Source organism: Heteronotia binoei, chromosome 3 (genome assembly GCF_032191835.1).
Source record: "Heteronotia binoei isolate CCM8104 ecotype False Entrance Well chromosome 3, APGP_CSIRO_Hbin_v1, whole genome shotgun sequence".
Classification (NCBI taxonomy): Eukaryota; Metazoa; Chordata; class Lepidosauria; order Squamata; family Gekkonidae; genus Heteronotia; species Heteronotia binoei.
The window spans coordinates 72,391,293-72,407,444 of record NC_083225.1 but is presented as its reverse complement, the minus strand read 5'-3'; the positions used below and the strand labels follow the sequence as shown (position 1 = coordinate 72,407,444).

At 38.4% G+C, this 16,152-nt stretch overlaps 1 protein-coding gene across 1 annotated transcript in view; it reads left to right on the top strand.

Annotated features, from left to right (window-relative positions):
• Positions 1–14,471, top strand: part of ADGRG2 (adhesion G protein-coupled receptor G2) — a 59,191-nt gene extending 44,720 nt beyond the window's left edge. The window contains 7 exon segments of the mRNA XM_060234039.1: positions 636–760; positions 3,561–3,829; positions 4,873–4,972; positions 6,422–6,705; positions 11,626–11,727; positions 12,635–12,787; positions 13,276–14,471. Coding sequence (XP_060090022.1) covers positions 636–760; positions 3,561–3,829; positions 4,873–4,972; positions 6,422–6,705; positions 11,626–11,727; positions 12,635–12,787; positions 13,276–13,460 — 1,218 coding nt within the window. The 3' untranslated portion in view covers positions 13,461–14,471.
• Positions 14,472–16,152: the final 1,681 nt, after the last annotated feature.

The window sequence follows — 16,152 nt, the reverse complement described above, 5'->3', positions numbered from 1 at the left end:
TAAAAAAGAATTATGACTGTTAAATGGTACACAGAAATGTTCTGTCAAAGAGACTTTGAGAAATATCTAAGTATCTTGCAGTGTTTCAATACCTGTTGTGCTGCATTCCTATTAATTCACATGTTGACTCAGTGGGGTTGCCAAATGGCCTGGAGAAAAATGTTCTGTTCCTTCAATAGTGGCTTAATGTGTGGAAATGAAGATCTTCATAACATGGAGGTACCTGGAAAATAGTATCCCATTAACTGTGTATTAAAGGGACATAACATTTTTTTCTTCACACTTGTTGGCAACAGTTGAGTTTGGGAGGCATATGTATTTGCTCTACAGTTTCCAAAAGGAAGCATTGTCCTGTCTATTGTTTTGAGGCAGAGGCAAAGATTTTAAGACAGTTTACCTTATACCGGTAGCAAGGCTAAAGTGCCACACATTTGACTGGATGGGAAATTTCTTCCTTAATGTAGAAAAAGGAAGTTTGATGTAATATTTTAAAGACAGCAAATATCACATTTTCCCTAGAAATCAAGCGTATCTGCATAACTGAAGTGCTGATATCATGGCTCAAACAATTTATGTGGGCTGTGATTTTTAAACTTTTTTTTCATGATTAAAACCTATTTTTGTTTTCTACTCAGGATTTATCAAGAAATACCACTCTACCTCCCATCCAAGTGCTGGTTTTGACTTTTATCACCTACATAGGCTGTGGCCTTTCTGCAATTTTTCTTTCTGTTACCCTTGTTACATACATTGCATTTGAGTAAGTATCTGCTCAATTCAGATTGTTTTTTTAAATCTTCTATAATTTTATGTCATTTTAGAGTGGTATAGTTATTCTGAAGAAATTATGCATTGATTCATCAGTATTTTGTTTTATCTGAAGAGCGTAACTTCCAAAAAAATCACCTGACATAGTAAAACTACTCTGGATTATAATAATTCTGTGTAGCAAGAGGGCAAAAACATAAATAAAAAGAGCTTTTTTTCAGAATTATTTGGTGCGTTTCAGCAATGTTTAAAATATAAACTTTAATTTGTAACATATTCCGTTGCATAGTGTTGCCAACAGGTTTGGACAAAGGTGTTTTATTCCATTAACAGAGGCTTACTGGATGTTATATGCTACTAGGTGATATTGTTTGCCTCCATGCAATGAAAAGATTCAGCTGCCCATTTCCATCTGTTTCTTTCTCCAGGCTTGCTGGCAACCATTTTTCCATATGAGGAACAGGCCAGGAGCAATTCAGGGTTTCTTCTTCTTCCTCTGTTCTTAGAACAAGGCCTTTAACAATAAAACTGCATGGACAATTTAAATAACCCCAGTTTCTGAAATGACTTCCCTTTGATGCTTTTCTGCTGATTCTAGAAATTGGAAAAACAACAGCCTGGAATCACAGTTCATATTACAGGAAATACAAACAAACATTGCTGGCTAATATATTTAGTGAAACTTTTTAAAGAGTCATAATAAATCTTTTGTACATATTAAAAAGAAGTACATAGCTGGTCTTGAGGACAAAAGGAGATTGAGGAAGAATCGCACTGCTACAGGACCAACCCTAAATCAGACTTTTCCCTGCAGCCGCTGTGGCCGGACCTGCCTGTCCCACATTGGTCTTGTCAGCCACCAGCGAGCCTGCAGCAAACGTGGACTATTGCACCCTTCTTAAATCTTCGTTCGCGAAGCCAAGCCGAGAGAGAGAGAGAGAGAGAGAGAGACAACTTTATAGTATTACAAAGAAAAATCCACCCAATGAGCATCCAGATAGAGGCTCATCTCATCAAAAGTCAGGAGTATTCCTATTTTCTTCAAAGTTATCAGCCTCATGTTACAATTCAGTATTGATATTGGGAGCAAGCCAGGCCTTAACCTCTTCTCTAAACAGACACAAACACCTTCTGAATTTGGCTGGCAAAATGCTCTCTGCAGCCTCTTTGTTTTCTTCAAAATTTATCATCCTCTCAATGCCACGTGTTTATATTTATATTAGCAGCAAGCCAGTCCTAAACCTCTTCTCTAACCAGATGCAAAAGCCTTCTAAATGTTAATGGCAAAATGTTCTCAATACCACTTTAATTTAGGAGCAAGTCACTCTTGAACCTCTTTTCTAACAAGATGCAAGCACAATAATTACTGTTGAACCTCAAATGGGCTATTCTTAAGCAAGGTGATTGAATAGTGACTAGGCAGCATTGGGGTTCCTAAATGCAGTGGATTATTTGGATCCATTCCAATTTAGTTTCAGGCCTGGTTATGGAATTGGTGATAACCTGCACTGAGAGAAGGACAGGGTGAGTGTGAGTTGACCCTGTTAATTTTCCTTTTGGACAATCTTTTGGGGTTGGAACTGGAAGTATATTGCAGTGGTTTGATCCTACCTTGAAGGCAGGTTTCAAAGTATGGTGCTGGAAGATTGGTGCTTGGTCCCTTGGCCGCTACCTATGGACTCCCACAAGGTCTTATCTCGTCTCCCAGGCTTTTCAGCATCTATGTAAAACCACTGGAAGATGCAATCTGGAGATTTGAGCAGAGTTGCCACCAATATCTGGATGACACTGAGCTGTTTCCCTATTCCAGTAGATCCCAGGGAGATTGTGGAAACTGAACAGGTTCCTGGAAGCAGTTTTGGAATACGGCCAGGGGTGAAATTCTAGCAGGACTCCTTTGCATATTAGGCCACACAACCCTTGATGTAACCATTCCACCAAGAGCTCACAAGGCTCTTTTTTGTCAGCTCTTAGATAATTGACTACATCAGGGGGTATGGCCTAATATGCAAAGGAGCTTCTGCTAGAATTCCACCCCTGAACACAGCTAACAAGCTGATACTAGGTCCCAATAAAATGGAAGTGCTACTGGTGGAAGGGGTGAAGTTTGATCCAGGAACTGGGATGTCTCTTGTTATGGATGAGGATACAGTCCCCTTGAAAGAGCAGGTTTATAGCTTGAGGCTACTGCTAGACCTAGAGCTCATCTGGATTAACAGGTGGCAGCAGTAGCCAGGGGCAGCCTTCACCAGCTATAGCTGGCGAGTCAGCTCCCAACCTTCCTGTGGAGGAAAGATAATCTTTCTCCCTCTATCATTAACTTCTGCAAGCAGGTGAAGACTTTGTTTAATTTGGCATACCCCAAGTAACTCTTTTATTTGCACTCATTCCTGTTTGTGTGTTTGTATGTTTTATTTAATTGTTTTAAATATTTTATGTATCTGTTTTAAACACTGGTTTAGCATTAAGTTAGGCGGCATAGAAATGGCTTATAAATAAATACATAAATGTAAAATTAGCGCATTAATTCTTATTTATGTATATCAAAAAGTTATTTTAAAAATAATTAAACGCTGTATTTTCTTCATAGTTAATGTTATGATCAAGTTTACAGAGTAGTCTTGCAATAGAAAATGACTGTAATATGCAAATTATAATCTCACTGAATTTAGTTGATATCATATGTCCTTCGAACTGCCCATGAAAAAGACTGCAATTTGTATCTTGTAAAACAAGTGGTTTTACCTAATGTTCAAGAATAATAACGTATAATATTTTATTTGCTTTTGTAGGAAAATTCGAAGAGATTATCCTTCTAAAATTCTTATTCAACTGTGTGTTGCATTACTTCTACTGAACTTAGTTTTCCTCCTGGATTCATGGATTGCTCTGCATCATATCCGAGAACTGTGCATCTCAGTTGCTGTATTTCTTCATTATTTCCTCTTGGTTTCTTTCACTTGGATGGGGCTTGAAGCCTTTCATATGTATCTTGCCCTTGTCAAAGTGTTCAATACCTATGTTAGGAAATACATACTGAAGTTCTGTGTTGTTGGTTGGGGTATGTATGCATCTTTTAAATAAATATTGGTTTATATCTACAATTCATTTTGTGCAAAAAGCAATATGGTGGATACTGACTGTTCTGGAACTGATTCCTGCCAAGGAGATTTAAGTTCAAGTCACCTTCAGACCATAGACTGGCCTTAGGCAAGTAACTTTCTCTCTTCACAACCATATGGCATTGTTGTGAACAGGGCTTTTTTGTAGCAAGAACTCCTTTGCACATTAGGCCACACACACCCTGATGTAGCTAATCCTCGAAGAGCTTACAGGGCTTTTAGTACGGGGCCTACTGTAAGCTCCAGGAGGATTGGCTATGTCAGGGATGTAAGATATGCAAAGGAGTTCCTGCTACAAAAAAGCCCTGGTTGTGAAGATAGTTAAATAGGATGACATTTGTCATCCTCAGCTCCTTGAAGGAAACATTGAAGGCAAATATAACAAGTGAAAGTACTTTTCCCTCCATCTGAGCAACACAAGGTAATTACCATACCTTGCATGCCTTTTTAAAAGATAATTTAGATAATTCATTTGAAGCGCTTTGAACACTTAAAACACACTGTGAAATGTTTGCTGTTACAGGTAAGTTCTCATCCCCAGGTCATTCTTTTTAGCTCTTCAGTGTTATGATATGTGTTATGCACTCTATTCAGATTGATACTTATGTGTTATGTGTTATCTGTGTACAATATTGTACAAATCAAAATAGTATATGTTGGATCAAATGACTTCCACTAAGTGAAGCTCTTGGGACCAATTCACTGCATTTACTTGCAAACAAATTTATTCAGTTTATTGATTAAATTTCATATGGTACTTTTTTTGTCTTGAAATAATCACATACGAGAGAATGGCTTTCCCAAGATGCCGCTTGCCACCGTGTATTCTTTTATGATTTGAATATTTTTTTAAAACCTGTTTTTTTTAAAAACACACAATTTTTTAAAATCAATTTAAAAAAAATACCACTTTTTATCAAAAAGTTATTTAATTTAACTAATTTATTAAGTAATCATTGCAACCTTACTTTTTCTCTTCTAGGTGTGCCAGCACTAGTAGTAGCTATTGTATTGGCAATAAGACCAGATAACTATGGACTTGAATCATATGGAAAGTTCCCCAATGGCTCGTCTGATGAATTGTAAGTCAATACGTAGATGTACTCCATACTTCTTAAATTCATTGTTACAATGATAAAGGACAACCTTAAGCCTAATGCAGATCTGAGGGTGCCGCAGGGCTCGGTACTGGGTCCCATGCTCTTTAACTTGTTCATAAATGATTTAGAGTTGGGAGTGAGCAGTGAAGTGGCCAAGTTTGCGGATGACACTAAATTGTTCAGGGTGGTGAGAACCAGAGAGGATTGTGAGGAACTCCAAAGGGATCTGTTGAGGCTGGGTGAGTGGGCGTCAACGTGGCAGATGCGGTTCAATGTGGCCAAGTGCAAAGTAATGCACATTGGGGCCAAGAATCCCAGCTACAAATACAAGTTGGTGGGGTGTGAACTGGCAGAGACTGACCAAGAGAGAGATCTTGGGGTCATGGTAGATAATTCACTGAAAATGTCAAGACAGTGTGCGTTTGCAATAAAAAAGGCCAACGCCATGCTGGGAATTATTAGGAAGGGAATTGAAAACAAATCAGCCAGTATCATAATGCCTCTGTATAAATCGATGGTGCGGTCTCATTTGGAGTACTGTGTGCAGTTCTGGTCGCCGCACCTCAAAAAGGATATTATAGCATTGGAGAAAGTTCAGAAAAGGGCAACTAAAATGATTAAAGGGCTGGAACACCTTCCCTATGAAGAAAGGTTGAAACGCTTAGGGCTCTTTAGCTTGGAGAAACGTCGACTGAGGGGTGACATGATAGAAGTTTACAAGATAATGCATGGGATGGAGAAAGTAGAGAAAGAAGTACTTTTCTCCCTTTCTCACAATACAAGAACTCGTGGGCATTCGATGAAATTGCTGAGCAGACAGGTTAAAACGGATAAAAGGAAGTACTTCTTCACCCAAAGGGTGATTAACATGTGGAATTCACTGCCACAGGAGGTGGTGGCGTCCACAAGCATAGCCACCTTCAAGAAGGGGTTAGATAAAAATATGGAGCAGAGGTCCATCAGTGGCTATTAGCCACAGTGTGTGTGTGTGTGTGTGTGTGTGTGTATATATATATATATATATATATATATATATATATATATATATATATATATTTGGCCGCTGTGTGACACAGAATGTTGGACTGGATGGGCCATTGGCCTGATCTAACATGGCTTCTCTTATGTTCTTAACAAGTTGCTTAGAAAACATCATGATGAATACAGTTTCCCCCCTGGTTCATAATTTAATGTGAAGTTGATTAAAATATATTTGATTTGTGTAGTGCTCATCAGAACTGCAATATATATACAAAATCCAGAAAGAAACTGTAGGATGGTGCATGCAAAACTCTCCAAGGCTTGAATGTTACAGAGCTAATTGTAACTTTTTGACTTCCAGGTGACATGTTTTATCATTTTTAAAAATCATGATGACTTTAACTTATATGTTCTTTCTTTTTTTGCTTTCTCTCTTTGTTCTTTTTTTAGTTGCTGGATTAAAAATAATATTGTCTTTTATATAACCGTGGTGGGATACTTCTGCATAATATTCTTGTTGAATATCAGCATGTTCATCGTAGTGCTGATTCAACTTTGCAGAATCAAAAAGAAGAAACAACTTGGTGCCCAGCGAAAAACTAGCATTCAAGATCTCAGAAGTGTTGCTGGCCTTACCTTCTTATTGGGAATTACTTGGGGATTTGCTTTTTTTGCATGGGGTCCTGTAAATCTTATATTTATGTACCTCTTTGCCATCTTCAACACCCTGCAAGGTATGTATTGCTGGGTTTATAAAAAGCAATTTATATAATTAAAAAGAATATTTCTAATGTTATGGACAGCTATTATAGACAACACTTTTATAAATTAAGTTATTTAAAAGATTATGAAAATGGTTTATTAATGGTATCTACAAGTACGTGCTGGTTTGTTAATGGTATCTGCAAGCACATGTTGATTTTGTAAGTCATAATTTATAGATTTTTCTGTGTACCAGGGGCCCTGTCTCTAGGCAAATAAATTCTGAAGGACAATTGCTGGCTTGTCAAAATATGATATGAGTTTAGAACAATTAATCTTACTGAATTACATAGCAGTCATTCATAATTAGAGTTACTTTGAATTTAAATAAAAACAGCAAGATTGATTTACCCCCCCCCCCCCCCCCCCCCGGATATTGGAAGTCTGGTATCTTTCCTTGGACACCGTAGTGGTTTGAGAAAATAAAGTAGATGTGTCAATCAGACATTGCTTTGCAAAGTAACATATATGTTACGGAAGTTTTGTTCTGTTTGCTTTTTCTATATGCTTTGGTATATAGGTCTTTTATGTGGTTGGTCATGAGTCTGTTTTGTTTTAGATAATGTTTTTTTCTATTTTTTTAAAAAAAAATAATTAAAAATTCCTGAAACTATTTCAGGAAACCATATAATAGTCCTGATATAGACTTTCCAAGATTTAAGAGCCTTACAGTACCTCATGTTTTGTCAGTTATGCAAAGTCATGTGAAAGTATTGCTTCATAGTGTCTGCCTTCTGGGGCAAGAACGAGAGAGATAAGATTGGCATGAGAAAGGAGCATAAACATAGGTATATTGGTTAAATGTAAAGACTGAATCAGAAGTTGTCTTAAACATTATTTTAAACAATAAAATAAAATGGCTCAGATCCAAACTAGACTTAGTATGAGAAGCATTCTTGCTTGTGCAAGGTTGGGCAAAGGGAATCCTCATTTTGACAATGTATGTACATACCGATCTGCAAGGTACCCCAGCTATCCGGAGTGCCTTCTCAGCAACACATGTCTGCTGGGGGAAAGGATAAGTAGGAAGATTATAATCCATTAATGTTTCACCAGATTCAAGTTAGACACTTGTTTGAAATAATAAAGTGTAAGAATTCAGAAAATATGCAGAATCATGAATTCATTGGAGAGAATTTCCATAAGAACATAGGAGAAGGCATTGGATCAGGCCAATGGCTAATTCAGTCCAACATTCTGTCACACAGTGATCAAAACCCAGATGCCATCAGGAGGTCCACCAGTGGGGCTAGAAATCCAAAAGCCCTCGCACTGTTGCTCCCCAAGCACCAAGAAAACCAAGCATCACTGCCCCAGACATAATGTTCCATCTATACTTTGTGGCTAAAAGCCACTGATGAACCTCTGCTCCATATGTTTTTCCAATCCCCTCTTGAAGCTGTCTGTGCCTGTAGCTGCCACCACTTCTTGGGGTAATTACTCTTTAGGTGTTAATTACTCTTTGGCTGAAGAAGTACTTCCTTTATCTCTTCTAAGTTTATAGCTCATTAATTTCATTGAGTGCCCACTAGTTCCAAAACTGAAAAAAAGGAGAAAAGCACTTCTTTCTCAACCTTCTCTATCCCATGCATACTTTTGTAAACCTCTATCACGTCACCCCTACGTCGTTGCTTCTCCAAGTGAAAGAGCCCTAACCTCTTTAACCTTTCTTCATATGGAAGGTGTTCCATTCCCTTAATCAGTTTAGTTTCCCTTTTCTGCATTTTTTTCAATTCTGTAATATCTTTTTTTGGAGCGCTGTGACCTGAACTGTACACAGTATTCCAAATGAGGTTGCACCATAGATTTATTCAGGGGTATTATGAACATAAGAGAAGCCATGTTGGATCAGGCCAATGGCCCATCCAGTCCAACACTCCCATCCAGTCCAACACTCCCATCCAGTCCAACACAGCCAAATAAATTCTGGCTGATTTGTTTTCAGTCCGCCTCCTAATAATCCCCAGCATAGCATTTGTGATTTTTAAATTGCATTTGCACACTGAATTGATATTTTCAGTGAGTTATCTCTCTCTTAGTCAGATACTGCCAGTGTGAATCCCATCAGCGTATATTTATAGTTATGATTTTTTACTCCAATGTGCATTACTTTGCACATGCCCATGTTGAACCTCATTTGCTATGTTGCCCAGCCTTGACTGGTACCTCTGCAGTACCTCACAGTCCTCACTGCCCTGAACAACTTAGTGTTATTTGCAAACTTAGACACTTCAGTTCTTACTCCCAACTCCAGATCATTAATGAACAAGTTAAAAAGCACCAGACCTAGTACCAAGCCCTGTGGTACCTCACCTTCTACTGTGAAAACTGCTCATTTTATACTCACTCTGTTTCCTGTTAATTAACCAGTTTTTAATTCAAAGAGGACTTGTCCACATGTTTGTTCACCCCCTCAAATAATTCTAAAAGCTTAGTGAGACAAGATTTTTCCTTACAAAATCCATGCTGATTCTTCCTCAATTACTTTTGTTCATCAATGTGCCTACTAATTCTATCTTTAATAACAAATTCAACAAACTTACCCGTATCGACATTAGATTGACTGGCCTGGGATTTCTCAGATCTCCTCTAGGAACTTTTTAAAAGATGGGGCTTACATTAGCTACCTTCCAGTCCTTGAGAATGGAGGCAGATTTTAGTGATAGATTGCATAATTTTGTCAGGAGACCCACAAGTTCCCATTTGAGTTCTTTCAGAACATTTGGATGTATGCATCTGGGCCTGGTGATTTGTCCATCAGTTGCAGGACTTCCTCTATTGCTACCTCAGGTCTTTCAACACCTCTCCTGAAATTGACAGTTCTGGAATGGGCAAGCACCTCCCATCTTCCACAGTGAAGACAGAAACAAAAAAATTGCATTGAATTTCTGTGCCATTTCCCTGTCATCCTTCAGTAATCTGTTTACCTCTGGGTAATCTAGTAACCTCACTGCCTCTCTGGCTGGTTTTCTGCTACAAATGTATTTGAAGACATTTTTATTGCTGGTCTTTATGTTTTTTGCAATTGGTTTCTCATAGTCCTTTCTTGCCTGTCTGATCACCAAGTTGCATTTTATTTGCCAAAGCCTTTGCTTAAAGGAATCCTTCTTATCTTTTACTGCTTCCATTACTTTGTTCATTAACCATGCAGGCCTTTTTATATACCTATCTGTACCTTTCCTAGCTTGCAGTATACATTTTGTATGAGCTTCCAGGATTGTAGAAAGAAAATCTGAAATCTTTTTTTGTGATATGGAGAATGTAACAAGCAGGAAGGAACTCTTCTCACCATTCCCTAATGTCCTGGCAGAATTAACATTAATATATTCCAAAGTGGTCCAAATGTGGAATTTTGTATTCTCAGAACTTTCTTCATACAAATATTCTGAGCATAAACTCGTTTTCAAAAACAAATGAGCTGCTAGGTTAAAATGGTGATCACATATTGCTCTGGGTTTTTTTAGAATCACAGTGGCCGTTTTCCCACTAGCGTTTGCTCCGGCGTAGCGCCCCATTTACCTCCGGATCTTCTCTTGGATTTCGCACATGTTGCTCCGGCGCTGCGCTTTGCTCCGGCGCTTCAGGGATTTTACGCCGGAGTATGTTTTTCAGCAAGTTGCCGGAGTTTCCGAAAACCTCCGGATCCACTCCGGATCCACTCAGCGGAGTTTCCTGTGCGAAATCCATCCACGCCGGATCGACTGCTTTGGGGGCGTCACCCTCTCCCTTTCCGTCCTCCCACCCCATCCACCCGCTTGGCCAATCATCAGCATTTCGCGGCGCTTCCCCAAAGTGCCGGCACGGCCATTTTTTTTTTTAAACTTCACAGTTTTGCGTAATAGCGATATTTCGAAATTAACAAATAGAAAAAAAAAAAAACCCTCCTGGAATAGCCTCAATTGGCACTTCAATTGGTTTCGTTAGAATTTTTTTTTTATTATTGACTTTAGTTGCGTTATTCCGCTGTTGCGTTATCTCGATAATGCGAAAACGACCATTGCTGGGGGGGGGGGGGAATGTAGTGCCGGTGCGGGCCACAGCGTCCATGTGTGTGTGTTTTAAGAAGGGAATGCCTCCCTCAGCTGTGCCACCAGGATTTCTGGACCTGCACAAAATCGCCATGTATAAAATGGGAAGTTGGAGTCCTGCATTCTTCTCCCTGGCTACATTCCGCTCGGTTAGAAAGTAGACGCGACCGAGCTCCTCACACGCGCCACAGAAGGGGAAGGAGAGAATGGAGCGGGGGGGGGGAGCTCTGGCAGCAGGAATCAGTCAGGTCCCCGTTGCAAGCGCCAGCCGGGGAGGGGAAAGAGAGCGGAGGAAATTTGGGGGGGGGGGGATCTAGTGCTTCAGAATTTGGGGGGGGGAATCTAGTGCTAGGATTCTCCACTGTGAATGCTTCCGTTAATACATAAAGGGCTGTGGAGGATTCTACAGCTGCAGCCAATCCATAAGCAGCAGCAGCACACGTGATGCGGTTTGTCCAAGAAATGAAGGGGAGGCAGCAGCTCGATGTTACGTTAGTACGTTAGTACGTCATTACGCGACCAGACTTGCGCTTAAAAAAAAAATGATTGACAGGGCATCGGACTCAAGCCGATGCCAGTGGGAAAACGATTTGAGCCGGGGCTTCAGGGAAGGCGACGCCGCAAAGAGTCACTAGTGGGAAAACGAGAAAAATGCTCTGGACATAATTGCGCCGCGGAAAAAGGGGAGCAAACGCTAAGTGCGAAAACGGCCAGTGACTGCTTTTTCATAGGATGATGGCAACAGTAAACTAAGTGTTGGTTGTATGAAAAGGCCATCATATATTATCCATCCTGATTAAATTTCCTTAAAGTCAAAACAAAAATTCAATGCCTTGCTCTAAACTTGTAACATATTATTTACAGGGTTTTTCATCTTCATCTTCTACTGTGTAGCAAAGGAAAATGTTCGTAAGCAGTGGAGACGATATCTCTGTTGTGGAAAATACAGGCTGGCTGAAAATTCTGGTAAATAATAAAATAGTGTTATTTGATTATATCATATGTTCCAAGAGTCAAGTCAGCCAACTCTGAGGACACTTAAAATCTGGTGATTTGAGTTGTGAAGAGGGTGAGAGATCTTTCTATAAACCTGAAAAAGATCGCAGGTTTGCAGGAAAAAATGTAAAAAAGTCCAAAACATGGAAGGGGGTAAAATGATCAACAGACCATCTGTAGCTTTAAGCAACAGGTTTCTTCAGTGGCTGTTGCTAGGCAACCATAGTATTCCAGGCTTGGTTCTGCTAGTAAAAGGAAATGGGAGGGGACTGGGCCCTTTTCAAATCCATAATTAGCTAAAAAGGTTTATAGGATCCATCTCAAGGATGTTACCTTATGCTAAATCCAAGATTTCACTTTCAGAGTCCTTCTAGAGATACTGTGTGTTTTCAGTGCGCATTGAGTTAGCCAGGTGTCCTAAGAAAAAAATTAGAGTTGGATACAATGATTTAGTTTAGCCTCTGACACAAGAACCTTCCAACCAGTAGAGCATGCCTTTTCCATTGGAGAAAGTCTCCACCATTAGTGGAATGGAAACTTTGGTTTCAGAAGATAAAAGTGGATGTGTATTTAGGTTTCTTTTCAATCTTAAGTGACTCCTTATCTTTGAGATTGTAAACAACTTTTAAAAATACACACATTCTTGAGCACCACACTGAATAGACTATTATAAACTAAAACGCTACACTTATCAAAGAGAATATGCAAATGTGATATGTATGTAAACATTGAAGCGTATACATTTTGTAAAATGTGATGCGCATACAGTCATTACAAAAATAGCATATCAAAAATAGTGCAAATGGAACTCAGGTTTTTATTGCACTGAATGAAGCTTTAATGTACTACACTACTGTCTGCTATTTGTATTGTATAGATTGGAGTAGAACTGCTACTAATGGTTTAAAGAAGCAGAATGTTAACCAAGGAGTTTCCAGTTCTTCAAATTCTTTACAATCAAACAGTAACTCTACTAATTCTACCACAATGCTAATGAATAATGATTATTCGGTGCTCACAAATGGGAATGGTATGTATACTTAAATTACCAGTTTTTCAAATTATATTCTTTTGATATTAGAAGTGGCTTGGCATCTTGACAAATTAAAGTAGACAACAGAACAATTGTACTAGATGTATGAAGTTTAGAAGGCATACTATTTGTTTGAACAAATATTTTATGTTACAGTGTGTTTCTTGAATCCTTTAAATAATTGAGAGGTTCATTTAAATGCAATATTTTATGTAACCTGTTTATTATTATGATGAAAATAAGTTATATAATACTCCAGTATATCAAAAGAAGCTGGTTTAATGAAAATACTATTATCTCTTTCTCTCTGGATAGAATGAAACAGAATAATTATGAATCTTTTGATAATAAAAATCAGCTCCATTTCTTAGGGTCCATTTATTCATTATGTGAATAGTTTGGAAGTCATTCCATGGGTGAAGTGATGCTGAGGAACAGTGCCTTGCCATAGCTAAATTTTAAGGGATTTTTTTTTTAAATTTCAGGTAACATCCCTAGTGAGAAGAATGGTGTTTCTTTTAATGTGCAGAATGGTGATGTGCGACTTCATGACTTTTCAGGAAAACAGCTTGCATTTCAAGAAATTGATGATACAGACCCCAAAAAATCTCGCATTTCGGTGAGAAGGACTTCAAAGAGAGGAAACCTGCACTTTGTTGAACCAATGTGATTTTAAAAGTCCCTTTTGTTTCAAAGTGTGAATACAGATATATTTTAACTGTTTTGCATAATGTGATAAAACAAAAAATGACATTATTTAATATACAATAGTAAAATTGATGGCAGCCTTTGATTTTGAAACAGCATTAACTAAGACTATCAGAGTTTTTATTATAATTTCTTTTAATGTCTGCGGTTCTTATTGACAAGGTACTTTTAGGTGCAGCATCATAGCTGTAAACAACTGGATTTTTTGGAAGATCCTTTAAGTTCAACTTGCTATTAGGAATAACCTTAAACAGTTTGCAATAATGAACAAAAATAATTACTGTAAGCTAAACTTTAAAACAGATGCTCAAACTGAGTTTCATAGTAATCTGTGATGTTTGCATCTTCCTTTTAAGAAGTTGTAGTCACAGACACATAGCACTGTATATAGGCAAAACAACATCTACCTTTTGGTTATACTATAATTTTATATTTATTTCTTGTAAATTAAATTTAATATTCCTTTGTATATACAAAGTAGTGTTGGTTTTAAAACATTATTATAATTATAACTCTGTACAGTACTAATTATTTCTGTTAACTGGGAATCTTGTATGTCTTTACACTCAACATTTGTTCTGTATGTGAAATAACTCAAAATAGCCAAGTACAAAAGCTACAGAAAGGCATTGGATTGTAAATAAGAATTTTGTTGCTGCGAAACTCTGATTGCCTGTTTCTTGGGTACTGAATCTAAAACCAGTTTTGCCTGTATAAGGCAGTTGTTTTGAAAGGAGAACTTGGTCTCCCTTCACTCAAAGGCGGGAGAGGGAGATAAAATGTGGACTCCTGTTCATGGGCACTTAAGAGAGAAAGTGAAAGTTTACTTTCTTTTTGCCCTAGAGACAATGAATGAAGGATTTATTGATTCTTCTGTGGGCTGAGGACCCCTTACGCTAGCTTGGCAGCAGCAGTGTATATGAGCACCATACCTAGGTCCAGTTTTTGGTGATGGAGCCAAGTGCAGACCTTTTTGACCATGGATATTTTCCTTTATTCTACCCCCCCCCTCTTTTTTGTTACCCGAATGTCTGTATGTAGTGAACTCACTTGATTAATGTATACATATGTTTAATATATATGATCACTGAACAACTAAGTTTACCAAAGTTTATATTCTTTATATCTATTAATGCTTTCTCAGTAAACCTATCTAGATTATTTCTAAAGCATCTCTCTTTTTAACCTAATTCAGAGAGTTAACCTTTGTACAATACTTTTCACAGATGGACACACTGAATATTTCTGAATGGTACACAAGTGGATCATGCCCACCATGGATTCTCTTAATACAGATAGATGAAATAATAAAATGGGAAGACCTTACCGTTTGCCATTATCACAGTAAAGTTGGGATATTGCTTGGTCCTTGAATTTGTAATCATCCAAAGAGTCTGGATTTTTACAGAGTAAGGAGCCAAAAGAACGAAAGTGGTTAGAGATTCTATTAAGTACTAGTCTAGATAGACTGTTATCTATACTGGAGTTTTGGTGCACTTTAAAAACTGCCAAAATTTATTTTAGCATTAACACAGGAATTGTCATCTATACTGAAATTGGCATTTATACTATTTTACTATTATAAATTCTAGAAATAATTGAATAGCCAGTAGTAGTCTGTTTTATACCAGTACTATAAAAATGCAAATAGCACAAGCCAGGATAAGGACAATAGCCTTGGCCACACCTTAGCTGTAGCACTTGGGAGGCTAAAAAATTAATGTTGCTTTTTAGGATAGGAAGACATTATCTTATAGGTAAGATAATAAACCCTTGGACATGAGGAAAAAACTGTCTTACTGTTAGTTGTTTTACTGGAAGTCACTTGTCCAGGGCTCTTTTTGTATAAAAAAATCCAGCAGGAGCTCATTTGCATATTAGGCCACACTCCCTGATGTCACCATTGTTTCACACAGGGCTTACAAAAAAGTCCAGCAGGAACTCTGTGCAGACCTTTAATGGCATAACATACACATTTAGATATATACAGAGCAGAAAAGAAGGTTTAAACATTTGAAATAAAACCAGATTTACATATACAGTCATACATGGTCAAATTTAAATTTAAGAATATCTGCCAAAAAGTTTGCTACAGCACTATTAATCTCCAGGAACTCATTTGCATATTAGGCCACACCCCATGACACAAGCTAGCCAGAACTGTGTTGCTGTGTGTTCCTGTTCAAAAAAGCCCTGCACTTGTCACACCTGGAGCGTTTTCGCACTAGCGTTTACTCCGGCGTAGCACCCCATTTATCTCCGGATCTTTTCCTGGTTTTCGCACCTGTTGCTCTGGCGCTGCGGTTTGCTCCAGCGCTTCAGGGGTTTCACGCCGGAGTATGTTTTTCAACATGCTTCCGGAGTTTTTGAAAACCTCCGGATCCACACCGGATCCACTCCTCGGAGTTTGCTGTGGGAAATCCATCCACGCCGGATCGACTGCTTTGTGGGCGTCACCCTCTCCCTTTCCGTCCTCCCACCCCATCCACCCCCTTGGCCAATCATCAGCCGTTCGCGGCGCTTCCCAAAAGTGCCCGCATGGCCATTTTTTTTTAAACTTCATATTTCTTGCGTAATAGCGATATTTCGAAATTAACAAATAGAAAAAAAAAAACCCTCCTGGAATAGCCTCAATTGCCACTTCAATTGGTTTC